Genomic DNA, 27898 nt, shown 5'->3' with positions numbered 1-27898 from the left:
TCTCCAAAACAACATATATTCTTGAGTAGGATTATTCCCTTTGCCTTCCACCAACACTGGTTTTATAAAATCCCCCCATATGTCATTATAACTGTTTACTTTAATAATTCCTTTTTTAAATTTAATTTCTGTTGTTAATTTATGATTCGTTGCCATACTTCAAATTTCATTATACCACCCATTTCTTTGAATATCCCACTTTCGCCAATATTTAGCCATCACTAATCTAGCTGCCATTATCAAATTTACAATCAATTCCTTTTTTTTTGTAAATCAAACAAAAAAGGAGACCGCTGTTCTAAGCAATGCCCATGTAACATCTCTAGATGGCCGAATCAACATCCCTCATTTACATCAAAACAAAGCAGCAACCACTAACATTTGAATGCCTCAACCTATTTGCAGCCAAAAGAATGATAAACAAGAAAACAGAGACACACCAAGAAATTATTCTCCTCCAGATGTCTTCATAAATAGTTTGCTGAAGGGTTAATTCGCCAACTGTCCTTGATTCCCAGAAAATTCAATTAAAACTTCAATTAGAAATTCTCCAAAGGAATGGCAGTGCAACAGATGCTGCCAGAAAAGGAGGAAAGAAATATTAGAAGAATATGTAACACGTTAATAAGGTGGCAATATTGCTAATCAAGCATCCACGAAGACATCAAAGGTCATTGTGGCTCTCCGTACTAGGAAAAAGTCCACAGTAGTTATCAAAGAATGGAGAGGTGGAAGGATCAAAGAAGAAAGAGAGGGAGGAAGAAAGTTTTGTGGATTTGTCCAATGGATTTTTAAGATAGATAGATAGATAGATAGATAGATAGATAGATAGATAGATAGATAGATAGATAGATAGATAGATAGATAGAAGTGTATTTCTTTAATTTGTTCCTCATTTCTGTAGGAATTCCTACTTCGGGTAAATTATTAAGTGCCCCAAAGAACAAATAAAATTTCATAATTTTCTGTAGGAAAGACGCTTTAATATACAATGGCATTAATATACAACAAGATGTGGAAGAGAGTTCAATTTCTTGATTTTATCCAGGCTGTTAATAGGCTAGTTAACAGATTCCTTGGAATCCTAGTTTTCTGGGATCAAGCAAGCGTGCTGATCTATGCCAGTGACCAACTGGTGGTCGCCAACCAGGTCACCAACTGGTGGTCCGCGAGAAAGTTTGGTGGTCCACAGAAAATTTTTAGCATTTTTTATATCACACTAAATCAGGAATCCTCAAACTATACTCCCTGGGATGGATATGTGCAATGAACGTTTGTGCTGCTGCGGAGAGTCTCCCCCTTTGGGCTCTTTTTGTGTGAATCAAAGGGGGACAGAAATTCTGACATGGGGTCTGCTTCAGCCTCCTGGTGTGGGGCTTTGGGTGAAGGCTGGAGGGAAACACCACTGGTGGCAAAGAGCCGGAGGGCCTCGTTCCAGTGGGACTGCATCATGGCCTAGAACTGGCTGACCATCTTAGCCCATTGAGCCTCCAGGTGCTAGTACCTGGCCTTGCACTCCCGCAGGTCTTCCCTCTGCTTGGAAAGCCTATGCTCGTAGTCCTCAGTGAGGTGCTTCTACTGAGCCTCCTTCTTGGTCAGATCCAATTTGAACTGAGCTGTTTTGCCAACTCTTTCTCGTGGTGGCTGCTTAGCTCCAACAACTGCTTCCTGTTGGGACCCTAAGGAGCCTGGGAGACAAGGAGTGGCTGGGAGGGAAGGGGCGAGTAGAGGCTAGTGAGGCGCCCCTTGACGCGAGTGACATCGAGCTGGCCACACCCACCCAGTTACATGACCACCTAGCCACGCCTACCCAGCCAGTCATTAGATCATATTAGTCCGCAGAATTTAAAATTATGAATTTAGTGGTCCCTGAGGTCTAAAAGATTGGTGACCCCGATCTAAGCTATTCAATCCCCCCTCCCTCTCCTTTTGCTCCAGAGAACCCTGGGTCACAGCCTAGCACAAAAACCCCTTGATCCCTATCAGACTCCCTGCCTACCTGACTTCATTCATATTAATTTAATTGAAACACGAGAAAGGGGAGGCCACCGTGCTATGAAGCAAATCACGGTGTCTCAACTCTTTAAAGCATCCATATCTTTCAGTGGGATTCCTTAACGTCAGGTTGCCTTAAGGAGTTACAAATAGGTGCTAATTTCACTCCTCAGTTAGAACCGAAGCACTGCAGAGCCTAGGCCAGGGGTGTCAAACTCAAGGACCGTGGGCCGGATTCGGCCCACGGGGTGCTTAGATCTGGTCCATGGGGCCTCCTTGGAAACAGTGAAGGACCAGCCCACGGTGCCTACGCCAGCGAAAACAGAGCTTGGGAGGGGTCTGTTTTCACTGGCAGATGGTTGCAGGAGGCCGTCTTAACCAAAAACGCATTCAGGAGCCTGTTTTTGTGGCAGAGTGCTCAGGCCACCACAGGCACCATGGGGGTGACCTGAGTGACATCAAGCTGCCCCCCCAGATCAAAAACAACCCTCATGCGGCCCTAATGAAATCAAGTTTTACCCCCCCTAGACTGTGCCAGGTTTATCCTTTTATTGGGATAATTTATAAACGTTAAACATACTCTCTAAATACTGTACAGCTGGTCCTCAGCTTATCACCACAACTGAGTCCAAAATTTCTGCTGCTCAGCAAGACAGTTGAGTTTTGCTCCATTTTACAACCTTTTTTTGGCCTGGTTGTTAAGTGAATCATTGCATTTGTTAAATAAGTTACATGGTTGCTTAGGTGAATCTGGCTTCCCCAGATGGACTTTGCTTGACAGAAGGTTGCAAAAGGTGACACGTGACCCTCAGTAATTCTGCGACTGTCATAACTATGAACCAATGGTCAAGCATTTGTAAGTAAATCGTGTAGCCGTGGGGATGCTGCGCAAGTGTGAGAAATGGCCCCAGGTTACTTTTTTCAGTGCCGTTGTAACTCTGAACGGTCGTTAAATGAATTGTTGTTATGTCGAGGACTAGCTGTACTCACAAATGCGAAATGCTTGCCATTTTAAAGAGCCTGACTGGATTCTCCATTCTCTACAATGTGAATTTTCCATGTATTCAGAACCAATGTAAGATTTCCAAGAATGCCTTGCATTGCAATAAAATCATCCCTTCTCAACGTGACAGTACTGAAAACATGCTTACTCAGTACCTGGTGCCTGTCATCTGACAGCAATTAAAATTTTACCTGGTATACAATCAGCAGCAGCCTCCCCTGAAAAAGTTCTAAATTTGCTTTTTATCACACATACCCTGTTTTCCCCAAAATAAGACCTCCCCGGAGAAAAAGCCCAATTGGACTTTTGAGCACATGCACTAAAATAAGTCCTTCCCCGAAAATATTTAACCACATGTGCAGCTGGTTCCTGCCATTTCCTGGGGGGGGGGGAAGACATGCCTCACGCAGCCTGCATGCACCTGCCATCCACGCAGAATGGCCTTGCGGAGGCCACTCCCACAAACCCTAGCTACCACGCCCCTTCTCTTAGTGGCAGCCGGAAAAAGAGCAGCAGGCTCAGTAACGCTAGGGCTGCCAAGAGTGTGCCAGAAACAAGAGACAGAACATCCAGCCCTCTCTGGATTTGCTGTCCTGCGGGCCGCAGGTTGAATTTAAGGGGCCTCCTGCACATCAAAAATAATAAGACCTCCCTGAAAATAAGGCCAACTGGGGACCCTGTCTTATTTTTGGGAAAACACGGTACAAGCCCAAATGTCGACTCCCATAATGATACAAGTTGGTTCCTTATTTAAATTGTATGTAGCGTGTTTTTTCTTCTTCTGAAGCTTTTCTAGCTGGGAGGTTTTTTGTTTTTTTTTAATTATGAGGATTGCGAGTCCGGGAACAAAATTCTTCAGTAAGCAACCTCAGCTGTTTTTTTTTTTAATTTAAATAAATTGTCTACCAGTTCAACCCACAAGGATGTTTCCTTCCCCAAAACTCCCTAGTATTTGTGCCATCCTTGCAATCCTGTTTTAATAAATCAAGTTCTGCAACCAGAAATCTGTGAGATAATAGCAAAGGGCAGATGAGTCACTCATTTGTGTACTGTATGGGGTAGCGCATATAAAAGACAGAGCAAGGAAAGGTAATGGCATCTCGCCTGCCTTGGAGAGGTTCATAAAGAACATAAATACAGCAAAGGGATACTATTATGTTGGGTTTCCATGTTAAGCCATAATATGGTTGGGTTGGGTTGACTTTGATTTGGCATGATGCAAGCCATCAAGATTCTTAAAGATAGGTTTGGACATTCACATTCAGTAAAGAAAAAAATCATCAAGCAAACAAACCACATTATATTATCCACTGTGTAATTATTTTAAATGTAGATATAATCTCAGGTCCAGTTTGAATTTTAATAATGGGTTCCATGCAGTTTCCTTGGTAGCTTTACGAAAGTGCTTGGCATTGCTTCTTTTCCCCCCAACACACACACACACACACTCTCACTCTCTCTCTCTCCCTCCCTCCCTCCCTCCCTCCCTCTCTCTCTCTCTTGCACAGAGGTGAAGTTATGGGAAGCTGAATAAGAGTTTCTTACTCTTCAAAATGTGCTCCTGATGGCTGAAACTTCTACTGAAGTTTCAGTCATAGACAACCATCCTAGTCCCTTCCTACCTTTGGAGCAGCTGAAGGTACTTTGCAGCTGCTCATAATTCAGAAATATGCCCCAATGGCGATCCACTTGAGGCGTCTTTCTCTGTAATCAACACTCAGTAAAGTCAAGGAACAGGGTTTTCTCCAGGGCCAACAAAATAACTTCTACTCAACTCTCCCAAAAAACCACTGAAGACTTTTGGAAAGAAATATTAACAGACATTTCAGAAATGTCCAAGTCAGCTTTTCTCAGTGTTGCAAAAAGCTGGATCTTCCAGTCATGGTATCACAGTACTTCTGAAGAAAAAGACCATTGGCTTACTTGAATGGTCGTTCTCTCGGCGCTGCGGAGTGTCCAAGCACGGGTTAACATCAGCTTGCTGCCCAAGGAACTGAGTTTAAATTTGATTGTAGCTCCGCCTCTTGGTTGCCTCAGAGGCCCAGTTTCAAAAAATGAAGGAGATCAATAGTCCATGACCGAACTAGTCAGAGTCCAAGTCGAAGACATGAAGGTGCTAACAACACACCTCGCGGCCCCACCTTAAGGGTGGGTTTGGACACTCCGCAGCGCCGAGAACGACCATTCAGGTAAGCCAATGGTCTTTCTCCTAGGCACTGCTTGGAGTGTCCAAGCACGGGACATGCCAAAGCTATGTCGAAGTCAGGAGGGAAGAAGAAATGTCCAGGGCCGTGGTGCTTGCCACGACCTCTGTAGAACTCTCCTCCCAAAGGACGCCTCAGCGGAGGCGAAAGTGTCAAGTCTGTAGTGACGGATGAACGGAGACGGGCCAGACCACGTCACAGCACGGCAGATTTCTTCAATCGGTGCTTGAGTAGCCCAGGCGGCCGAGGTCGCTGCGTTCCTCGTAGAGTGTGCTGTGATACGCGAAGGAACCGGTCTGGCCTGAGTCACATAAGACAACTTGATGCTCGTTCTGAGCCAGTGTCTGATGGTAGAGGACGTGACTTTCTTCCCCATGGAAGCCGGCTGGAAAGACACAAATAAGGCTTCCGACTTACGGAAGGGAGCAGTCCGTTTGATGTAGATGCGCACCGCCCTCCGCACATCAAGTTTGTGCCATGTCACTTCTCTCTGGTGCCTGGGTTGAGGACAAAAGTCCGGGAGTATCACCTCCTGCGCCCTATGGAAGATGGTGTTAATCTTCAGGACAAAGGCCGGATCCAATCTTAAGACGACCCTATCGGGGTGGAGAATGCAAAGATCGCCTCTAACTGCTAAAGTGGCCAACTCCGATATCCTGCGGGCTGAGGTGATGGCGACCAGAAACGCAGTCTTTAGAGTCAGGTGGCGTAGGCCCACCGTCCGCAAAGGTTCGAATGGTGGCGCGGCAAGCGCCTGCAGAACGACAGTCAAGTCCCAGGTAGGGTACCTATGGATGGGAGGCGGACACAAGTTGGATGCCCCCTTCAGGAACCCTTTTACCTAAGGATGCCAGGAAATCGGTAACTGAGTGTCAGAAGACAGAATGGTGCTCAGAGCCGCCACCTGTCTGCGGAGAGTGTTTGCCGCCAGTCCCTTGTCCAAACCGTCCTGTAGGAATTCAAGGACTTGCGGAATAGTTGCGGAGGATGCCTCAAGGTGATGGGTGAGGCACCAACAGGAGAAGGCCGACCAAGTTGCCTCGTAGATTCTGACGGTGGAAGGTCGTCTAGAGGCCTGAATCGTCTGGATGACTCTGTCGGAATAGCGATGAAGCCTCAGGAGGTCCCCTTCAAGTGCCAGACGGCCAGCTGCAGCCACTGGGGCTCCGGATGTTGGACGGCCCCCTGGCTGAGGGAAATTTGCTCCTGAGGTATGCATGTCCCGTTTTCGGCCAATTCCAGGGGGTGACTTTGCTTGTCAGAAGGTTATAAACAATGATCGCATGACCACAGAGACATACCAACCTTCATAATTATAAGTCAGTTGGCAAGTGTCTGAATTTTGATCGTGTAACCATGGACATGTTGCAATGGTTGTGTGAAAACCAGTCATAAGTCACTTTTTTCAATGCTGTCGTAACTTTGAACAGTCACTAAACAAGCTATTGTTAAGTCGATGACTAACTGTACTTTGTACACATTCCACCTTTAAAATTAGCAATGAAATCAGAAAGGGTTTTTTTCTGACTGAATGTTACATGTATAGAAACGTTTCTATGGCTTAAGTGTTCATCTTAAAGCAAGGAAAGCAAAGTTATTCCTTGCAGTGGAAGTTACATCATGTAATCTTATAGTTGTAAAGTATGGAATACATGCACAGGGCTCATAGGATTAGTCTTGTAATATTAATCTAAATTTAAGCTACTAAGGATTGTATTGTCCAAGATAAGAATAGAAGTTAATAGTAGGAAACCCTGGATTAAGAACAAGTTACGTTCCTAATTTTGTCTTTAAAATGCAGGACAGAGTTTTCCTCTCTCAAACTGATGAACCACTAAAAGTGGCCCAATGTTTTCCAGAACTACTGAAAACAGACTATCTATTAAAAACATGCACCTTGATTGTCCCAAAGGTGCTTTTTCCAAAAGGCAAGTAGACTTTCTTGGGTTTTTTTTTCTTTCAAAATGTTTCGTTTCTCATCCAAGAAACTTCTTCAGTTCCTGAATTGAATGGAAGAAGCTTCTTCGATGAGAAGCGAAATGTTCTGAAAGGAAAAAAAAAAACCAAGAAAGTCCAGTTGCCTTTTGGAAAAAGCACCTTTGGGACAACCGTGACCTGGATGACTGAGAATCTCCATAGACAGTTTAAGCGTTACCTTCACCATCCACCTTCTCTTCTGACTGTACCACGCGATGCCATATGGAAATAATCAGAATTCATACAACAGTCAAAGCAAAAGAAATAGTATAAGTCTTATGAAGCCATATACATAAATGATAATCCTCCAAAGCTATTTAGTAGGAGCAGGGAGCAGAGATTCACACCTTTACCAGTGTTCTCGAACCTTTTCGGCACCAAATGCCAAAATGGGAGTATGTGCGGGGGAGTGCTGGAAACCAGAAGAGCAGCTCCCTGGCGCTTATGTGCGGGAGCACCAGAAACTGGGGGAGCAGTTCACTGGCACGCATGCGGATGCTGGGAAGCTGAGCTTCCAATTTCCAGTGTGCACATGTGCACTGGTCACCTACTATCCTGGTTTTTGGGCATGCATGTGCATGAAGACCAACTGGTTGATGCGCATGTGCATGCTGGAAACCAGAAACAGCTTCCTGGGGCAGAGTGCTGCTCTTCCGGTTTCCTGTGCTCCCACTTGTGCGAAGACCAGCTGGCCAGTGCAGAACCCGGAAGAGCAATGGCTGGCGTGCCCGGAGAGATGGCTTGGCATGCCACTTCCGACATGTATGCCATAGGTTCGCCATCACGGACCTATGCACCTGAAACGCTACCTCTAAAGCTGAGTTGGGGAAGCATCCCTTGATTTCAAACAGCAGGGTAAGAACAAATACGGGGGACTTTCATCCATGCAGCTTATAAAACCCATAGTAAGTGAGCTGCCCCTTTCCTCCCCCAGCTGTTAACAGTACTGGCAAGAAAATCTGCAACTTAGCAAACCTGGAGAACAAACAACAAATAATTCAGAGTAAACTGAACAGGTAATTGATTAGATAATTCCTCTAAAATATGTATTGATTTTTCAAGTAATCACAGGTTTACTACCTGGCCAATTCCAAAACGGTTATCACCACTAAATATTTATTGAGCAACATTAAGTACAGTATATCAATGTGATATAGGATCTACAGAGCTCATTAAGCCATGGTAGAAGATAGGAATCACCAACTGTGTGATATTAGCCAAAATCTCAAATTAGATTATAAAAAGAGAGATGTGAAGGCCAAGAAAAGTAGATAAAAACCCAGAGGAAATTAAAAAAAAATAAAGGCTTTTATCTTTCTCCTAGTGTAAAGAGAGGTCTTACACACAATTGTTTTTAGTAGCATTTAAAACAATATTTTCTTAGGCAATTATTCTGCCACAAAACACTTAGATCCAAATTGAAACTCTGTGATTGAACAAAAATAGCATTACTACTGCATCTCTCTAGTCTAGATTATTAGAGAAGCCACAGTCATGACATGATGATAAAAAGGTGTATGTTGCAAAACTTCCTTTAATAATTTCCTTTCTGAACCCACCAAAAGTTCCTCAGGGCAAACTGACTTCTCTTACCTGGTACTTGAGTCAATCTTCTAACTACTATTTAAATAAAATTAGCATTTTGAAACCCATCGCTAGAATCACGGAACAAACTACTCCATCAAGAAAAAAAAAGGTGAAATTTTCTAACCTTGCACGAACCCACAAGACCTCTATTTTTTATAATAATAATAATAATAATACCACCTAAAGGGCTACCTCGCTATTTGGAAATTCTAAATTTACCGGACTTGAACATTCTGACTCTACAAAAACCACCCTACGTGGGACAGCTTATATCCTCTGACGTTACCTTAACAGTTCCTAGGTCCTTGGTTAGGACTCGAGCTGTTGAGCTACTAACCAGCCCCAAAGGCTGTGAATCTCACCAAAGATTAACCACATAATAATAATAAACCAAATCAGAATAAAGATTCTGATTTGGATTAGAGAAACACACTACCAAGTTACAGCAGCTATTCACTTAAGAGAGCAGGAAGGATGAGTGGAAACAACAAATATTCTTTAAGGTTATCAAGTTTGCAACCTGTTGCTACTCAAAAGGCCCAACAAGTTCAATCCGATTCCTTTTGTCATGTTTATAAAGTGGCAACCTGTGTGGAACAATAAGCTTATCATCAAGTTTAGCTGGGTTAATTTTGTCCCGCTGTCCCCTATGTACAGAAACACTCTGTTTGCACTGATTTCCGCTATGTACAGGAACACTGTTTCGTAAGCTTCACACACACACCCTTTAAACGTGTGAATTGTCCAATACTTTCACAACGTCCAGATCCCTTTGGATTCATAGCTGTACATTTTGGGAAGCTGATCTCACCAGGAGTTAGTCAACATCAGTGAGTTCATGAATGTTATGCTTTGCCTTCTCATTGATAAAAAGGCAGCTTACAGCCAATTCCAAAAAGGGCAAAATGTAGGACCTTCAGAGTGGAAAAAAGATAACAAGTCAAAATTAAAGTATGATTTCTCTAAGGTGGCATGGAAGGAAATTGGGGTCACCTCCATTTGTGGGGAGAGAAATGGGAGAATGCCCACAGGGCAGGGGCAAGGAAGAGGTTCACCTGATCCTGATGGATGGAAAGCGACTAAGGAGAGATTCAATCTGGAAACAAGGAGGAACTTTCTGACAGTGAGAGCAATCAACCCATGAAGTTGCAGTCGGAATTTGTGGGGGCTTCATCACATGAGACTTTCAAGAAGAGACAGGGATGCCATCTGTCAGAAACGGTATAGGCCAGTGGTTCCCAGCATGGAGCCACATCCCACAGGGGGGCAGTTTGATTTTTAATGGGGGCCATTTGAACCTTGTTAAAGCCAAGTGAATGGCCTTTTAGGCTTCCTCCAAGTGAGTAGAGTTCACTTTTTGAGTAAAAAAAGAATTATATGGGGGGGGGGAGGCATCAGGATTTTAGAGAGGGCATGGCCAAAAAAGGTTGGGAACCACTGGTGCAGGGTCTCCTGCTTGAGGGGGAGGACGGGTTGGACTAGATGATCTACAAGATCCCTTCCAACTCTGTTACTCTGATCCCACTGGATGTGGAAAAAAGGCTCCCTGACCCATATTGCACCGCATCCTGCACCCCACGCCCTGCTCAGCTTCTGCCAGTGGGGCACCCCGAGGTCTTCAGATGCTCCTCCGCTTGGCTTAGGGAGCTGCCTCTGGACCATCTGGAGGGCATCTGATCGGCTCCCCCAGGCCCCCCCCCACCCCTCCCCTCTGTGAAAAAGGAACGGGGTCATCTCTGCTCTTTTGGGGAGGGGAAGGTGCCCCAGCAACGGCAGCCCCGCCCTCAAAAGTCACCGGGGAGGAGGGAAAGGGGGGAGATGAGGAGCCGCACCTCCACATCCCAAGCCCGGCCTCTCCCCCCCAAACCGGGTTAACGGCGCCCATCCCGGGCAAGACACCCCCACCGCCACCCTCAGGTAGAGTCCCCCTGATCATGGAGCCTCCCCCGCCAGCCCTGCCCCGCTTACCGCGCTTACGCCCGGGCGGACGGAGCCCGCGCCGAGGGGCCTGCTCTCCCTCCGCAGCTAGCCAGCCCCATACCACGCAGACAGACCGGCGGCAACAGCGGCGGTTCCCTTCGGCCAGCCGGTAGGGCAGGCGTGAGGGGCGAGGCAAGGCAATCCACCCCGCCCCTCAATGGGGCGGAAGGGGCGGGGGGCGGAAGGGGCGGGGCGTTCTTATCCCGGGCGGCCCGCGGTCGCTAAGCGACGCCAGGCTTCGGCCGCGGAGTAGGCCGGGGAGGGGGGGGAAGGTTTAGGCTCCATTCCGTGTCAGCGGCCTTCGGGGAGTGAGGCGCCGAGGAGGAAGTCCCAAAGCCGGCGCAACGGGCCGTCCGGAGGTGGGGGAAGACAGGAAAAAAGGGAGGGGGCCAAGCGACCCCTCCCCGCAGCGCTGCCTCGCGCTCCTCCCCCCCATCCCGGAGCCAAACGGGCCGTTCAGCCCATGAGGGACCCCCGAGTCGAGCGGTGGCTGCCTCCGGAGATTCCCTCCCTCTCGTCGCCTGCAGCTACGACGGAGAGGGGATGGTGTCCGGCGACGGCAAAGGGGTTGGGGCGCCGCCATTCGTCGTCCTCCGCCTAGTCGCAGGGGTCCCCAAACTTGAGCGACTTTAAGACTTGTGGACTTCAACTCCCAGAATTCTCCAGCCAGCTCTGATAGAATTTGCCGTGATTGATTTCCTTAAGAATTGAATACACACGGCTGTTGCCTGTGTTTTACTAACTAGTTCATAATTTTCCATAAACCTTTTGCTTCCAAAATAGTACTCCAAACCCAGTTGGCTGCCTCCTCCTAAATCTGTATCCATATCTCGTTTCAATGATAGGACCAGAAGCACCACTCGGCACGCGCATAGTTGTGGGAGCTCTGAGCTTAATAGATTAACCGAGTTGGAAGGGACCTTGTAGGTCATCTAGTCCAGTGTTTTTCAACCTTTTTTGTGCAAAGGCACACTTTTTTCATGAAAAAAAATCACGAGGCACACCACCATTAGAAAATGTTAAAAAAATTTAACTCTATGCCTATATTGACTATATATAAAGTAATTCTCCCACGGCACACCTTACACTATGTCACGGCACACTAGTGTGCCGCGGCACAGTGGTTGAAAAACACTGATCTAGTCCAACCCCCTCCCACCCTCAAGCAGGAGACCCTACACCATTTCTGACAAATGTCCAGTCTCTTCTTGAAAGTCTCAAGTGATGAAGCTCCCACAACTTCTGAAGACAACTTCTATTCCATGGCATAATTGTTCTCACTGTCAGGAAATTTCTCCCTTGACTGACCTTCTGGTGCCTTGGAAAATAGTTTGAGCCCCTCCTCTCTGTGGCAGCCCCTCAAATATTTGAAGACTTACAAAAGACTTACTAGGAAAAAATCAGACAACTAGAAATTGTTATATGGGAAAATATAAAGCTAAAATAAGGGGTTTATTCCTGAATATGACAATAAAAAGGAGTTGCTAACTGACTGAATATGATAATGAAAAGATAATTAAATAAAGGTTAAAACATGGAATATGGACAAATATGAAACTGATATGGGGAGATTGTAAAGCAGAGGTTTGAAATTCACTTTTATACATGATAATTAAACTGAGTTGCTAATTGATTGAATATGACAATGGAAGGACAATTTAGCATGGGTTAAAATGTACAAAATATGGACTTATATAGAACTTCTAAAATGATGAAAGTGAGATGTGTACCGCTTGTTATTCTATATAGTAGATTAAGGGAATTGTAATGAACATTGAACAGTAAGGATTGCCATTTATAGACAATTAAGGGTAACCTAAACCAAGATATGGAAAAATGGAGAGGAAACATGAAATATACTTAAAAGAGGAAACTATTGAGATTTAAAGGCAGCATTACAAAGTGGGGGCAGGTAAGGATGTATAATTATATAAACATAATGATGAGTATAGCTGGGAATTGTAACCAGGTCTACATCCCAACCAAAATTGGGCAGGGGTGCGTGGGTTTAAAAGTATAATCACTGTATACTTTTTTGTTCTCTCTTTTTTTAAAAAAAGGAGGAAGATATATGTTAAAATTAAATATGTATATTGAAAAGTAATTATAAATACCATCAACATAAAATGGAGCCTGCTCAGAAGCTGAAAGACACCAAGTAAATGAGATGAAGAGTGGGAAGTAGAGGAGAGAGTTAAGGGAAGAAGAGAGGGATAGGAGAGAATGCAGTGGGGGAAGAGGAGAGAAAGTTGGAGTAGAAAGGGGAGAGAGGGGAAGGGGAAGTAGAGAAGAGAAGGATGACAGAGGGAAGAAAGGTAGGGAGGGAAAGGAGAGAGGGAGAAGAAAGTGATGGATAAGGCACAAATATGATGTATGGAGAGCAGAAGAGCCAATAATTGTTTTTGGGAGTTGATGGTAAGATGAATTGATGTAAACATTTAATAATACAATACGATGTTGGCTATGTAATAGTATACAGGTGGATTATATGTTATGAAAATGAAAAAAAAAACTTTATATGTAAAAACAATATTGGAAGACTGCTATCATGTCTCCTGTGGTCCTTCTCTTTACTGGACTAGCCATGCCCAGTTCCTGTAGCTGTTCTTCATATATTTTAGCCTCCAGTCCCCTAATCATCCTGGTTGATCTCTGCACTTTTTCTAGAGTTTCAACACCTTTTTTATAGTGTGGTGAACTTGAAGGTAGAAGGAAAAGATGGGGAAGAAATGATGGCATTTAAAATCTTTGAGTTTTGAGGCAATCTGACGCTTTATTCTGCCAAAGTCAACAAACTCAAACTATTTCAACAGATTTTTCAGGATGGTCAGCTTAGGCTTGAGCTCAATATAAGACCCAATTCCTGATTCATATTTATCCCATATATCTTAAAATTTGCTGAGATTGAGAAACGCTGCTCTAGACTCAAACTTACTGTTTGTAAAGATATCATTAATATACTTGTTACACCATGGGGACTCCATTCTGCCAAAGGGTGCTTTGGTTCCAGATTGCAGCCATTCCATAGCGGTCTTAATCAAATAAAGTAGCTTTTTCCAATCTCCCAATGCTCCAAGACTGCAAATGTTGCAACTCTTGGAGGGCCCCAAGGTGGTGAAGGCTTTTATTTATTCATTTATGTATTTCATATGGCAAAACAAAATGCAGCATTAATGCATAAAATTCACAAAACAAACAACCTATAAAATATGTAAAAATAGATAAAACATCAGAATAGTGAATTAGTTTTAAAATGCACAATATGAATGATGAATACAATTAAATTATGTATGAACAGTTACTAGAATTGCTAAGCCTGTCGCCATATATCTAGATCATTTAGCCCAGTGGTAGTCAACCTTTTTCTACCTACCGCCCACTAATGGATCTTACTTGATGAAAAATTTCCTTACCGCCCACCAGTTTTTGCGCAAGTGCGGAATATTTTTTAGAAAGGAGGGTGTTTAAAAAAAAGAAAGAAATGTACGTACATTTATCTTTTTATATTTACTTTATGCATGTGTATAATGTTTTTAACTTTATAAAGTTTAATTAGAAAACAAAGTAAATTGAAATTAGCTTTACTAGTGATTAATGAGATCTCTGAGGCTGATGCTGTGAGACTAAATATTTGATATCTGGTTCGATTTTCGTAAGGAGCACTGTATTAGGTGCCAATTTTTATTAAGTGTCACCATCAAAAAAAAAATCCTTTTCCTGCCTTCTTCTTCTTTACCTTTCTTATAGTATTTCACTATATCAAGGATCTCTTTTTCCCTTCCTTTTTTATTTTCTCCTTCTCCTTCCTTTACTTATTTCTTTCTTTTATTTTATAAGATAACAAAACTTAATTTATGAGCCACACTAAACACTGCTTACTCTCCACCTTTATTTTATCCCCTTTTCTCTATTTTTCTTCCCTTGTTAATTTTTTTTTGCTCTTTTCCTTTTTATCTCCTTTTTTTTACCTTCCTTGGGGCAATGTAACTAGCTGAGCTAGTTAGCCCACTTATTATTATTAGCCAACAACAATTCTTTCCTACCTATAACTTTTCTTTCTCCTATTTTGCAACTGCCCTGTTTGGCTTCTGCCTGACCCTGCTATCCCCTCCTCCCTTTCCCCTTCACACGTGTTTGCTTCTCCTATTTTGCAACTGCGCACGTTGGTTTATTGAAGTGTGCGCTCGCGCCTGGCCACTTGCTCAAAAGGAGGTTTTAATCTCCGAAGTCCCTACCGCCCACCTGGAATCCCAAAACGGCCACTAGTGGGCGGTAGGGACCAGGTTGACGACCCATGATTTAGCCATTGGACAGCACTGCTCTTCTTGCAAGGATCCAGAGATTCTCCTGAGAGGCCATTCTGTTGCAATATGATATAAAGTTTGCGGGACATTCCCATAGTCACAGTATTAACAACCAGCCCCTAGTTATATTTCCAATATTGGCACCTGCCATGGTTGCTTCAGATCTGGCTGAGCACTGAACAGTTTTTCCTTGGAAGATCAAAGCTGGAAGGTAGTGGTGGGATTCAGCCAGTTCGCACCTATTCAGGAGAACCGGCTGTTAATTTCCTAAGCAGTTTGGAGAACCTGTTGTTGGAAGAAATCTCCTTTTGTTTCTTTCCACTTTACAGGGCTAATCCTGTAAGGAAGGCAGGAAGGAAAGATTCTAGTGTTGTTTCTAGCCTAATCTTTCTTGCCCTGCTTACAGAAACTGCCTCTCCAGTTAACCCTTGTTACATTGTAACAGCTAAGACGAAGCGCCCATCGACCTGAGTGACATTAAGTTGGCCACACCCATCCAGTCACATGACCACCGAGCCATGCCTACCCAGCTGGTCATTAGGGCAGAGAACTGGTTATTAAATTTGAATCCCACCATTGCTGGAGGGGCATTGTAATGGATCAGTGGAGATGGCTGAATGGGAAGAAAATGCAGGTCATGGGCTTGTTTTTCCTATCAGAAAGAATGTGACTCTACTATTATTCTTCCAGTTGTTACACGTTATGCTTCTGCCACAGCTGTCATTGAATGGCAGTTTTAGGGAGCGTGCTATTCGACTGCAGACCTTCGGCTCAACTAGACACATGCTTTGTTGATGTCCAGCTCTTGGCATTGCTCCATTTTCAAAATAACCAGTGATCTGCTCTGGAGCAGAGTAAACAAGCGAGCCTGGGTTGCATCCTCGGGTGTCAGATTGTCCAGCCGCTACTTTAAATGGTCATGGCTGGCCAGTGTGTTTCACTGGGCCCTAAAGATCTCGGACCCCCGACTGAAGACAGCCTCAGTGTTCAAGATTTAGAGCAGCTCCTGAATACTGGGAGCCCTTCCTGCCACCACACTGACGAAGTTTGGCCTAATCTTTTCTTAGGAGATCAGTAAGTATATTTCTAGGAAAGCATTTCAACCCCTTTCCTACATAATTATGGCAACCAAACAAAATGCGTCAATGGATTACTTAATGTGGACATGTGATTAACTGCTGTAGTAGCTATGCATAGTTATATCCCTGTCTGAAAAGCCATGACTGTGGGTGTTACTGGAGTCTAATGTTTTATGAAATCATGTTTTGAGCAGGTAAGTTAGATTAGGTAAAGGTAAAGGTTCCCCTTGCACATATGTGCTAGTCATTCCTGATTCTAGGGGGCGGTGCTCATCTCCATTTCAAAGCTGAAAAGCCAGCACTGTCTGAAGACCTCTCCATGGTCATGTGGCCAGCATGACTAAACGCCAAACATGCATAGAACGCTGTTACCTTCCCACCAAATGTGGTTCCTATTTTTCTACTTGCATTTTTTATGTGTTTTTGAACTGCTAGGTTGGCACAAGCTGGGACAAGTAACAGGAGCTCACTCTGTTACACGGCACTAGGGATTCGAACCACCAAACTGCTGATCTTTCAATCGACAAGCTCAGCATCTTAACCACTGAGCCACCGTGTCCCTCTTAAGTTAGATTAGTAATTGCTAAAAGACACTAACTTCTTCCAGTATACACAATAAGTCTCCTTTGAGTCAAGCAAAGCCTCACTTGCACCCTCATCCTGCCACCTTGATTTTTGACCAAGTTTTGTCAACACCTTTCTATGATATGAAATCGGCTTTTACTCCCTGTGAGACATTTCCCTTGTGAAAGATGAATTGATTTAAATTTTAGAGGAGGAGAAAGACCTAAATACAGGTGGTACAAGACCTAAATAAATAGCAACCACAATTGAGCCCAAAAATTTCTGTAGTTGAGACATTTGTTAAGTGAGTTTTGTCCCATTTTATGATCTTTCTTGCCTCAGTTGTGAATCACAAAAGGGGATCCCATGACCTTGGGACACAGCAATAGTCATAAGTATGAAACAGTTGCCAAGCATCTAAATTCTGATCACGTGAATATGGGGATGCTGCAAAGGTCATAACTATGGAAAATGGTCATAAGTCATTTGTTTCATTGCCATGGTAACTTAGAACGGTCACTAAGTGAACTGTTGTAAGTGGAAGATCACCTGTACTTTTTCCTGACAATATCTATCTCTGTGTCTTTTCTCCAGTGTAGCAGCGCATAGCAGATTTGACTTATGGAAAATGGGGATTAACCACATTTTAAATGCAGCCCACGGCACTCTATATTGTCAAGAGTCACATGATTTTTATGGTACAACGATTGAATACTGTGGCGTACCAGCTCACGATCTTCCCAGTTTTGATATAAGCCTATATTTTTACTCTTCTGCGGAGTTTATACACAAAGCTTTGACTACACCTGGAGGTATGGAAATCATGGCAGCCGTTATTAACCTGTGACTGGGCTTTCCCTTGCACATTTGTTCATGATTTTATATACATACATACATACATACATACATACATACATACATACATACATATATGAATATCTGAAGTTAAGGAAGAAAGAACATCAGGTTGAGTTTTTATGAATTTTCCCTGTTTTGGTCAAGCACTGGAGAAATCAGACAATTCAAGCAGTTCAAATCAGTGATGGGATTCAATTTTTTTTTTACTACTGGTTCTGTGGACGTGGCTTGGTGGACATGGCAGGGGAAGGCTACTGCGCACGTTGGCCAACTGAGTTCACCCTTTTTTAAAGCTATTTTTCGCCGTCCCCAGGCTCCAGAGGCTAGATAGGAGCCTGGGGAGGGTGAAAACACACACCCCCGCCCCCAGGAGGCCCTCCAGAGGCTTCATGAGCTTCCCTGAAGCCTCCAGAGCCCAAAAAACCAGCCCTACAGGCAAACCGGAAGTTTAGGAATGGACTTCTGGTTTGCTCAGAGGGTCGTTTTGACTGCTCCAAAGGCTTCAGGGAAGCCTTCTGAGGGTGCCTGAAGCCTACGGAGGGCATCCGGGAGGGCAGGGGGCTGTTTTCACCTCCCCAGGCTCCTATAAAGCCTCTGGAGCCTGGGAGGGCGAAAAAAGCATGCAAAAAATGGAGGGGAGCGCCTGTAGTGCATGCATGCACATGGGGGGGGGGGTTGTGCATTGCATTATGGATGTGGCATGCCCGCACACGCCCCCCCCCCGCGCTCCCCCCACTTATGGCATGCGAGCCAAAAACGGTTCACCATTGCTGACCTACAAGGTGACTTCCAACTCTATGATTCTGTTAAATTATAAAAGCAGAGAAAGGAGAGAAATAATAACTCAGAGATGTTAATAATAAGGGAGCCACCTCATGAATTCACCTGTCTCCTGATGAGTGATGAGGCCAACATTATCTCGGGGAGGGTGGAAGGCTCCACAATATAAGTGCCATTGAAGAAAAGGGCCCCCTTAGGGACCATTAATATGTAGCTCTGTAGGCAATGGAACCTACAAGAAATTCTGTTAGATCTGGTGAGGTGGGCAGATGAAGGAGGGAAGTCCCTCAAATAACTGATCCTGTGCATTGTAAGGCTTTAAAGGTGAATACTAACATCTTGAATTGGGCTTAAGAACTTTATGGCTGCTCTACCAGAAACACAGATAACTGCTTGCACCACTGTATTTTGCATCAGTCGAAATTTCTGGAACCCAACCCTGAGTTCAAAGAAGAACAACCAGGATGATGAGGGGACTGGAGGCTAAAACATATGAAGAACGGTTACAGGAACTGGGCATGGCTAGTCTAGAGAAGAAAAGGAACAGGGGAGACATGATAGCAGCCTTCCAATACTTGCTGACACAGAGAGGAAGGGGGTCAAGCTATTCTCCAAAGCACCTGAAGGCCAGACAAGGAATAACAGATGAAAACTGACCAAGGAGAGATTCAACCTAGAAATGAGGACTAAAATTTTATGACAGTGAGAACAATCAACTAATGGAACACAAGTTGCCTTCGGAAGTTGTGGGAGCTTCATCACTTGAGACTTTCAAGAAGTGATTGGACTGCCATTTTTCAGAAATGGTGTAGGGTCTCCTGCTTGGGTTTGGGGTTGGACTAGATGACCTACAAGGTCCCAATTCTGTTAATATAATTTATTGCTTTTATTTCCAGGCAAAATCTTCGTCCACTGTGCCTTTGGGATAAGCAGATCCTCCTCTTTGGTGCTGGCCTACCTTATGATCTACCATCGTTTCTCGTTGGTTAAAGCGATACAGACAGTAAAAGAACATCGGTGGATCTTCCCTAATCGAGGTTTCCTGAAACAATTAAGAAATTTGGATCTTCAACTAAGAAAAAATACGAACAAATAAAGATAATTTTTAAAAGGAGACGCGTGCCTTGCAGGTGTTCTGTCAATTGGTGCAATGCAAACCTAATTATTCTTTTAGCTCTGTTGCAGATAATCGCTTTTTGCCTGGTAAAATTCGCAATGTTTGCAGATTGTTGTATTTTGTATGTTTGTGTTCACAGGGAACTGATGCGGACTAATGGGAAACTTAATAAAAAGAGTGGGGGGAAAGAGCCTTGTGCAGGAAAAAGAAAACAAGAAATACAGAATGTGGGCAGGGAGATAATGGATACATTTTAAGATGTGCACCTGCTTCACATTGTCAGATGTCAAAAAGTAACTGGCACACAACACAGCAAGGTCCTGCAGTGCTAGGATATGAACAAACTGCAACAATAACTTGATAGCAAACTTACTTGCTTCTGAGGTCAACCGTCACCCTTTGCAAATGGACACCATCAGTTCCAACAAACCCTCCGTGAAAGAACTGGAATGTCTCATAGACAACTGTAGATTGGAGTCAAATGGGCTAGACGAAGTGTGGCCCAAAATTTATATAGGTAACATGTAAGTATTATTTTGAAGGTAAGTATTGATTAACTGGGCTAAATAGTATTTACAGAGGAAACTGTTTTGGCAATGCAAAAAATATAAAGTGAGGAAAACCTGAAGAAAACCTGTTGTTGAAGGATAAATACACACCATTGCTTAGCTCTCTTTCAGAAGGTTGGGAAGTTGGAATTAGCTTTCAATAAAAAAAAAAAATCTGTCTGTTTAGATTACTAGTACTAATAGACACGTGGCTAAGACGCTGAGCTTGTTGATCAGAAAGATTGGCAGTTTGGCTGTTCAAATCCCTAGTGCCGTGTAATGGAGCGAGCTCCTGTTACTTGTCCCAGCTTCTGCCAACCTAGCAGTTCGAAAGCATGTAAAAATGCAAGTAGAAAAATAGGGACCACCTTAATAGCGTTCCCTGCACCTTTGGCATTTTGTCATGCTGACCACATGACCACGGAGACTTCTTTGGATAGTGCTGGCTCTTTGGCTTTGAAATGGAGATTAGCATCATCCCCTAGAGTCGGGAATGACTAGCTCATATGTGCAAGGGGAACCTTTATCTTTTACTAATAGATAGACAGGAAATCAGCAGAGACAATAACGTTCCATCAGCTGCAACTGTCTCTAAAATATGTCATAGGACTATTGAATTTATACCTTCTGTTGCATGTTCTGTATGTTATACTTGTCTGAGATGTGTTCTCAAATTGAATTTCTGCTTTGGACTCACGTTTCTTTTTATGTGACCTTGTCTTGTTGTACCTCTTCCGTCTGTTCCTCAAGGTTCTTCCTCCTTCCCATTACAGGACTCAATAACTGAGTCCATCTGGAAGTGTGGACGATTGCAACCCGAAATGTGAGAAGATTAAATTGTAAAAAATATTAAGAATGACAAAAGAAAAATGTGTATCTTGTTTCCTTGGAAAACTCAAAAAAGGGAATAGATCTCCACGAAGGGTTCACGAATGCAGGAAAGAGAAGCTGTACTCTTAATTACCAAACGGCTGTCAGAAAATATGAATGGAGCCATCACTAATATTGTGGATACATACGAAAAAAGGGATTTAATGGCTGGTGACACTTGCATTTCACTTCGGGTAACTAATAGAAGGAACGGTGATGGTAGTAGTGAGCACAGCACAAAACATTGTGGGCTGCCCCCTGACACCACTAGATGAGATCGCTAGGGCTCGCTGCCTTAGAAGAGTGAGGGAAATCCTCAGGGATGACTTACACCCTGGACAGCACTTCTTTACCCTCCTACCATTGGGAAGGAGATATAGAAGCATAGCCAGCTGCACAAATAGGCTGAAGAACAGTTTCTATCCTTGGGCTGTTAGACTCCTGAATGCGAAAGAACATCATAACTACATAGTACGATGGACTTTCAGAGCCGGCGCAACGTATAACATGTTCACACTGGTGCAATAGGATTGGGTGTTTGTTAATATTGTCTTCACTGTGAATTGTCTTGTGTTGGAGGCTGTGGTGGGTTGCAGGCAATACGCCCCACAATGTGCATACCGGAGCAATCCGGAGCACCGGATACCGTTCCAGTACGGTGCTCCAGAGGGCTCACCCACCCACCCTAGCTCCTTACCAGTGTTTAAAGACTTCTGCGCTTCCACACAGGTGCATGGTGCATACAGCGCCTGCGCAACGCTCCGTGAAGCAGCTGGAGCATCACGGAGCGTTGTGGAGGCACTAAGAAGCATGCGCACACTGCGCGCGTCCATGAGAACGCTGGAGGAAGAAGAAGAAGAAGAAGAGGAAGAAGAAATAAGAAAAACGTATGGTTCATTGACATTGCAATACCTGGAGATGCATGAATCACACCCTAATCCTCTCTCACGTTATCTTCCCAATTTGCACACCTATGTCTGTGCAGGGTCACAGCACACAACAAGGAGGAGCTGAGTCAACATGGCATCACCCATATAATGAATGCAGCACACGGTGTTTGGGGGAGCAAAGGAAACCAGACCTTTTATGGATCAGAAATCTCTTATTATGGCATAGCAGCAGAAGACTCCATTGATTTTGACCTAAGTGTCTATTTTCATCCGGCCTCAAAATACATCCACCAAGCACTCAGAGCCCCAAAAGGTGAGTCTCAGTCTTTACAGCAATGATTCTCAAGGTTGGCAGCTTATATTAACAGTAAAAGATTTGGGAGGCACCTTGGAGGTCATCTAGTCCAACCCCCTGCTCACGCAGGAGAACTGTACTAGGGTTTCGAACTGCCAAACTGCTGATCTTTCTGATCAACAAGCTCAGTGTCTTAGCGATCTAGTTAGGTGTGATGTGAAGTGTGGACTTGAACTCCCAGAATTCCCCAGCCAGCCTAGTTTAGCTTAGTTTAGCTTAGTTTAGCTTAGTTTAGCTTAGTTTAGCTTAGTTTAGCTTAGTTTAGCTTAGTTTAGCTTAGTTTAGCTTAGTTTAGCTTAGTTTAGCTTAGTTTAGTTTAGTTTATTGTCATTGCACCTTGTGCAATGAAATTAAATACAATCTTCAGTGTACAATGACAGTTCAGGTTGTGGTTGTTAAGGAATCGTGCAGTCCTTAAGCACAACATCAGGTGGTGGCTGGTTTCCTCATTGACTTGACTTATTGGAAGCTGGAAGTGAAGATCACGAGTGGTGATAATGTGACTGTGGGAAGCTGTGAACCAAGCAAGGTTGAGAAATGGTGCTTTCCAGAAACAGCTAAGACTGAAGTCATTATTTCATGTAGAAATCTTCGTGACCCGTCAAAAGCGCGGACGGCAAAAGCGCGATCGACAAAATCGCGCCTTTGACGTCATCACAGCGCGACGAAAAAGATCGAAAAATTCAAATAAAAATTAATAAAAATTAAATTAAAGCAAGCCGATTCACATAAAGGTAAGGGTTAGGGTTAGGGTTAGGGTTAGGGTTAGGTTAAGGGTTAGGGTTAGCTTTAGAGCGTTAGCGTTAGCGTTAGGGTTAGGATAAGGGTTAGCGTTACGTTTTTCGTTACTTTAACGGTTAGGTTTAGGGTTAGGTTTAGGGTTAGGTTAAGAGTTAGGGTTAGGGTTAGGTTTAGGGTTAGGTTTGGGGGGGTTAGGGGAAGGTTTTAGCTTTATTTTTACATTTTTTCGATCTTTTTCGTCGCGCTGTGATGACGTCACAGCGCGCTTTTGTCGAGCGCGATTTTGTCCTACGCGCTTTTGTGGTGGAACCAGAAATCTTAGGCCATACCCAGAATTTGAAGCAATAATAAATTGTACCATGTCTCTGTAAGTGCAGAAACCTATTGTCCACATAAAGTTCCATCTCAGCACTAAAATTCTTCATTAGCAGACTGAGATTCTGCATCAAAACAAAACAAAAAAATGGTTTTAGAGATGGTGTTATTAGCTTTGTCAGATGCAAATGTTGATATCCAATGAAGTCTAACACAACATAACCTAACAAAATAATAGAGGAGACCTTGGAGGTCTTCCAGTTGAACCCCCTGCTCAAGCAGGAGATCTTATACTCGGGATGGCGAACCTATGGCATGCAGAGCCGTTTGTCAGGGCATGCGAGGCATTGCTGAGTTCATCCTTTTTAAAGCCATTTTTCACATTCCCCAGGCTCCAGAGGCTTTATAGGAGCCTGGGGAGGGCGAAAAGAGCCTCCCTGCCCCCCTCGAAGGTCCTCCAAAGGCTTCAGGAGCTTCCCTGAAGCCTCCGGAGTGCAAAAAACAGCCCTTTTTAGTCCTCTGGAGGCTTCAGGGAAGCCTCCTGAAGGTCCCTGAAGCCTCCGGAGGGCTTAAACCGACCCTACGAGCAAAATGGAAGTAGAGCCTGGGGAGGGCGGAAAAAGCATGCAAAAATGGGGGGCGTGCCTCTCATGCGCGCATGCACACTGGGGGATTGCACATTGCATTATGGGTGCAGCACGCCCGCGCACAACCCCCATGCGCTCTCCCCCTTATGGCCCGCAAGCCAAAAAAGGTTCCCCATTGCTGCCTTATACCATTTCAATCAAGTGCTGTCCAGTGTTTTCTTAAAAGCCTCCATTGATGAAGCACCCACAACTTCTGAAGGCAAGCCATTCCTGTTATTAATTTTCTTCACTGTCTGGAAATTTCTCCTTATTTCTAGGTTGCTTCTCTCCTTGATTAGTTTCCATTCTTGTTTTTTGTCTTGCTTTCTGGTGCTTTAGAGAATAGGTTGAGTTCTTCTCTAGGGAAACCCCTCAAATATTGGAAGAGTGCTATCATGTCACCCTAGTCCTACTTTTCATTAAAGAAGGCATACCTGGTTCCTGCAACTGTTCATCGTATGTTTCAGCCTCCAGTCCCCTAATCATTTTTGTTGCTCTTCTTTGCACTTTTTCTAGAGCCTCAACATGGAGCCTCAATCATGGAATCTATCTATCTATCTATCTATCTATCTATCTATCTATCTATCTATCTATCTATCTATCTATCTATCTATCTAAGCCAAATACCACCCCCTCATCATGAAATCTCTAGAACCGTAAAGCCTACAAATTTGAAATTTGGCATGTATGTTCCTCTTGGCTTCTAGGTGCTCGCTCGCTAAGAAAGGATTTTTCAAAATGACCATCAGATCATTAGTATTACTTTTACAGTAATTAACATGCTCTGATGCTAAGGAGTTCTACTCCCCCTCCCCACCTGAAAAGAACTCTGTTCCAACTGCCAGTTGCCTCACATTCCGTTACCTCAATTCAAACTAGCAGATGCCCCACTGCTTCACTCAGGAGCAGTTTGGGGCTCCTTACAGGACTAACATTGGTACCTTACCAAAATGTCTGTGCCTTCCACCTATGAAACTGCTTCTGGACTCAAGGTGGCGGGAGCCATATTCCCTTATGTGTTTCAATACCGACCACCACTGAGCCAACATTGAACTGGAGTGAACCGGTTTTCTCCTGCATTGCCTGATCACATAGTTTCATCGTGAAGCACGAGTATCCAGCTAGTATATCTATATTTTATAACAAGGAAAGGCTATTTTAAAGCAAAACCGAAATACCTCTTTTTAATATTGTCTTCTCTCGTCCTTCTCCCCCTGTGCAGGAAAAATCTTGGTTCATTGCATTCTAGGCAAAAGCAGATCCCCAGCCCTGGTTCTAGCTTACTTGATAATTTACCAGAACTTGTCTCTGGCTGACGCTCTTGAAAGGCTTCTGCAGCATCGAGCAGTTTCCCCAAACCGAGGATTTCTAAAACAGCTTCAAGATCTGGACCTAGAACTGCGTTGCAAGAAAACCCTGTGTCGACTTTTATGATGTGAAGAAAAGCAAGAAATGAGGACTTTGGATCAGATTTTTTTTAAAAAAAGATCCTTACAATCTTATCACCATTTCATTTTTTCCCCACGAGCAGAATTTACAAAGCTTCTATTTCAAGAAATTGAAGAGCCCAAGAAGACTGTGTATCGGACATTAACACGATCGAGCGGGTCCAGAGGTATTTCACGAGAAGAGTACTCCACTTCTCTACTCACAGTAGAATTCCCTATGCCACCAGGCTTGAAATTCTGGCTTGGACAATCTGGAACTGCAACGCCTGTGGTCAGACCTAAGCATAGTACACAAAATTGTCTGCTACAACGTCTTACCTGTCAATGACTTCTTCAGCTTTAACCTCAATAATACACAGGCAAATAATTGATACAAAATCAAGGCAAAGCGCTCTGAACTCGACCGCAGAAAATACGACTTCAGCAACAGAGTGGTCAATGCCTGGAATGCTTTACCTGACTCTGTTGTTACAACCTCAAATCCTCACAGCTTCAATCTCAAGCTATCTACCGTGGACCTCACCCCATTCCTAAGAGGTCCGTAAAGGAGGCGTGCATAAGCGCACCAGCATGCCTACCGTTCCTGTCTTACTGTCCCCATTTATCTGAACTTACTTTCTTTGTTTATGTTTATGTTTTTACCTATACCTGCAATCTTGTACATGTTTGACAAACAAATAAAAATAAAATAAATAAAAATAAAGACTCTGGACAATGCTTTTCTCTGACCCACCTGTCTATCTGCACAGCTCCTCAGGTATCTCTGAAGAGCATCCAGTCAGGAGAGGAGGAAGATCAATGCCTTCTCAATTGCTTTGCTCTACAAGTCAACTTGGGGTCAACTTATTCTCCAAAGCACCTCAGGGCAGGAGAAGAAGCGATAGGTGGAAGTTCATCAGAGGGAGATCCAGCTTGGAACTAAGGAGAAGGTGACAACAATTAATCAATTGGTGGGGTTCCAAATCTTTTCCTACCAGTTCTATGAGAGCCTGCAGCACTCAAAGACCACCCTCAGTGTTAGTGCTGGTGAGAGCTGAGCTGTTTTTACTGCGCAGATCTGCTGAGCTAAAAAACAAGGGACTAGGGGACAGGGAACAACGGAGGTGGGAGGATGCAGCTAACCAAGAGTGGTATTTGCCGGTTCTCCGAACTACTCAAAATTTCTGCTACCAGTTCACCTGAACCAGTCTAAACCGGCTGAATACTACCTCTGAATGGAACAACTTGCCTACAGGAATTGTGGGTGCTCCATCACTGGAGGTCTTGAAGATTGGACAGTCATTTAACAAAAATAGGTATTTTATAGGTATAATACCAGAAAATTATGATAAAGATTTTACAATATCCTTCTCCTGGAGTGGGGTGGGAATGGAGATTTTGCAATATCCTTCCCCTGGAGTGGGGAGGAATGGAGATTTTGCAGTATCCTTCCTCTGGAGTGGGGAGGGAATGGAGATTTTGCAATATCCTTCCCCTGGAGTGGGGAGGAATGGAGATTTTGCAGTATCCTTCCTCTGGAGTGGGGAGGGAATGGAGATTTTGCAATATCCTTCCCCTGGAGTGGGGAGGAATGGAGATTTTGCAATATCCTTCCCCTGCCACGCCCACAAGCCACACCTACAAAGCGACCAACACACATGAAGCCACACCCACAGAATGGGTAGTAAAATATTTGGAATTCCACCACTGGTATGTCTGCTTCCTGCCTAAAATAAACATGTTTCTCCATTTCTCATACAGGGAAATATAATATTCTGCCTTTTTAATATTTCCTAGAATATTTCATTATTCTAGGTGAGGTGTGGGTGTGAACTTCTTACAGCAGCTTGACTGATCCAGCGAGCTGCAGCTCATGCCTTCTGATTACATTTGCTAGTTGGAAAAGGTGTGACCAGATCCTTGATTCTTAGCCAAAAAAAATGTGATTTGTGCCTGCTTCAACCTGTCAAACTGTAGGCATCTCCTTTTGGGGGAAAGGTATTCAGATGAGCAGGTGTTGGAAGAAATTTCCTTCTGGGTTCAGTTCCAAGTGGGGAAAAAGACACTGGATTCATGGAAGTTGCTTGGAAAGAAGGTTTATTGATGATAGGCAGGACCACATGGTTTGAGGTCCTGGAGGGAAAAGGGAAGAGATGCTGAGAGTACCTGGGTTTTATGCCCTCTCTGAGCTTTTTAATTTGAATTTATATTCTGATTGGTTGTCAGACTCCCATGGGGCCATACAAGGGTAACTTTGTAGGTTGTCTTTTGAGTCCCAAGCTTGGTGGAGCCTTGTTGGGTGATGATATAACAAAGGGGCTTTGGGATTCCTATTATGGCTGTGCCCGAAGGAGGTAGATCTTTGTTATGTAGAATAGACTGGCTCAGGCCTTAATGGCCCATTGGCAAACGGGGGTGGGGGGATGAGTTTCTGCCTCCCTTTTAGGGGAAATATTCTGCATTTTTAATATTTCCTAAAATATCTCATTTTCTAGGAGAGGAGTGGGGCTCACTTCCTACAGGTGCCTTCCTACAGGTGTAATAAAGAATGGGGAAAGATGGGGGAGGGAAATTGGAGAAATTTAAAAGAATTAAAAAAGAGAAGAAAGAATGGAACAAAAAAATAGAGAGATTACAAGGACAAGAACAAGCAAAAATTAGGCGAATGAGTGCAGAGA

General features: G+C 43.9%; 2 protein-coding genes across 4 annotated transcripts in view; one reads left to right on the top strand and one right to left on the bottom strand.

Annotated features, from left to right (window-relative positions):
- Nucleotides 1-10871, bottom strand: part of SAMD8 (sterile alpha motif domain containing 8) — a 38927-nt gene extending 28056 nt beyond the window's left edge. The window contains exon 1 of the mRNA XM_087702315.1: nt 10735-10871. The gene's annotated coding sequence lies outside the window, so the exon portion shown is untranslated. The remainder of the gene's footprint in view (nt 1-10734) is intronic.
- A 4810-nt stretch (nt 10872-15681) lies between these two features.
- On the top strand, nt 15682-25904 carry DUSP13A (dual specificity phosphatase 13A). Of its 3 annotated transcripts, none has more exons than XM_087702316.1 (3): nt 15682-16124; nt 21852-22069; nt 25016-25904. In XM_087702316.1, exons 1-3 carry the CDS (start codon nt 15964-15966, stop codon nt 25225-25227), a joined length of 591 nt encoding a protein of 196 aa, XP_087558442.1. In that variant the 5' UTR covers nt 15682-15963; the 3' UTR covers nt 25228-25904. The 3 variants fall into 3 exon arrangements, with proteins under 3 accessions (XP_087558442.1, XP_013918251.2, XP_087558443.1); XM_014062776.2 differs by lacking the exons at nt 21852-22069; nt 25016-25904 and adding exons at nt 17288-17505; nt 19228-19445 and having other exon boundaries at nt 15901-16124; XM_087702317.1 differs by lacking the exon at nt 15682-16124 and adding an exon at nt 19566-19972.
- Nucleotides 25905-27898: the final 1994 nt, after the last annotated feature.

The sequence above is a fragment of the Thamnophis sirtalis genome, unplaced genomic scaffold (genome assembly GCF_051295495.1).
Source record: "Thamnophis sirtalis isolate CommonGarterSnake01/CBP01778 unplaced genomic scaffold, rThaSir2_p1.2 scaffold_15, whole genome shotgun sequence".
Lineage (NCBI taxonomy): Eukaryota > Metazoa > Chordata > Lepidosauria > Squamata > Natricidae > Thamnophis > Thamnophis sirtalis.
This window is presented reverse-complemented; position numbering and strand designations above follow the sequence as displayed.

Excerpts from the sequence above, each read along its gene's own strand:
- DUSP13A (XM_087702316.1), top strand. The coding sequence starts at position 15,964 with ATGGTCATGGCTGGCCAGTGTGTTTCACTGGGCCCTAAAGATCTCGGA. Across the intron at positions 16,125-21,851 it reads AATCTTTTCTTAGGAGATCA|GGTCACAGCACACAACAAGG; the intron begins GTAAGTATATTT and ends ATGTCTGTGCAG. Across the intron at positions 22,070-25,015 it reads AGCACTCAGAGCCCCAAAAG|GAAAAATCTTGGTTCATTGC; the intron begins GTGAGTCTCAGT and ends CCCCCTGTGCAG.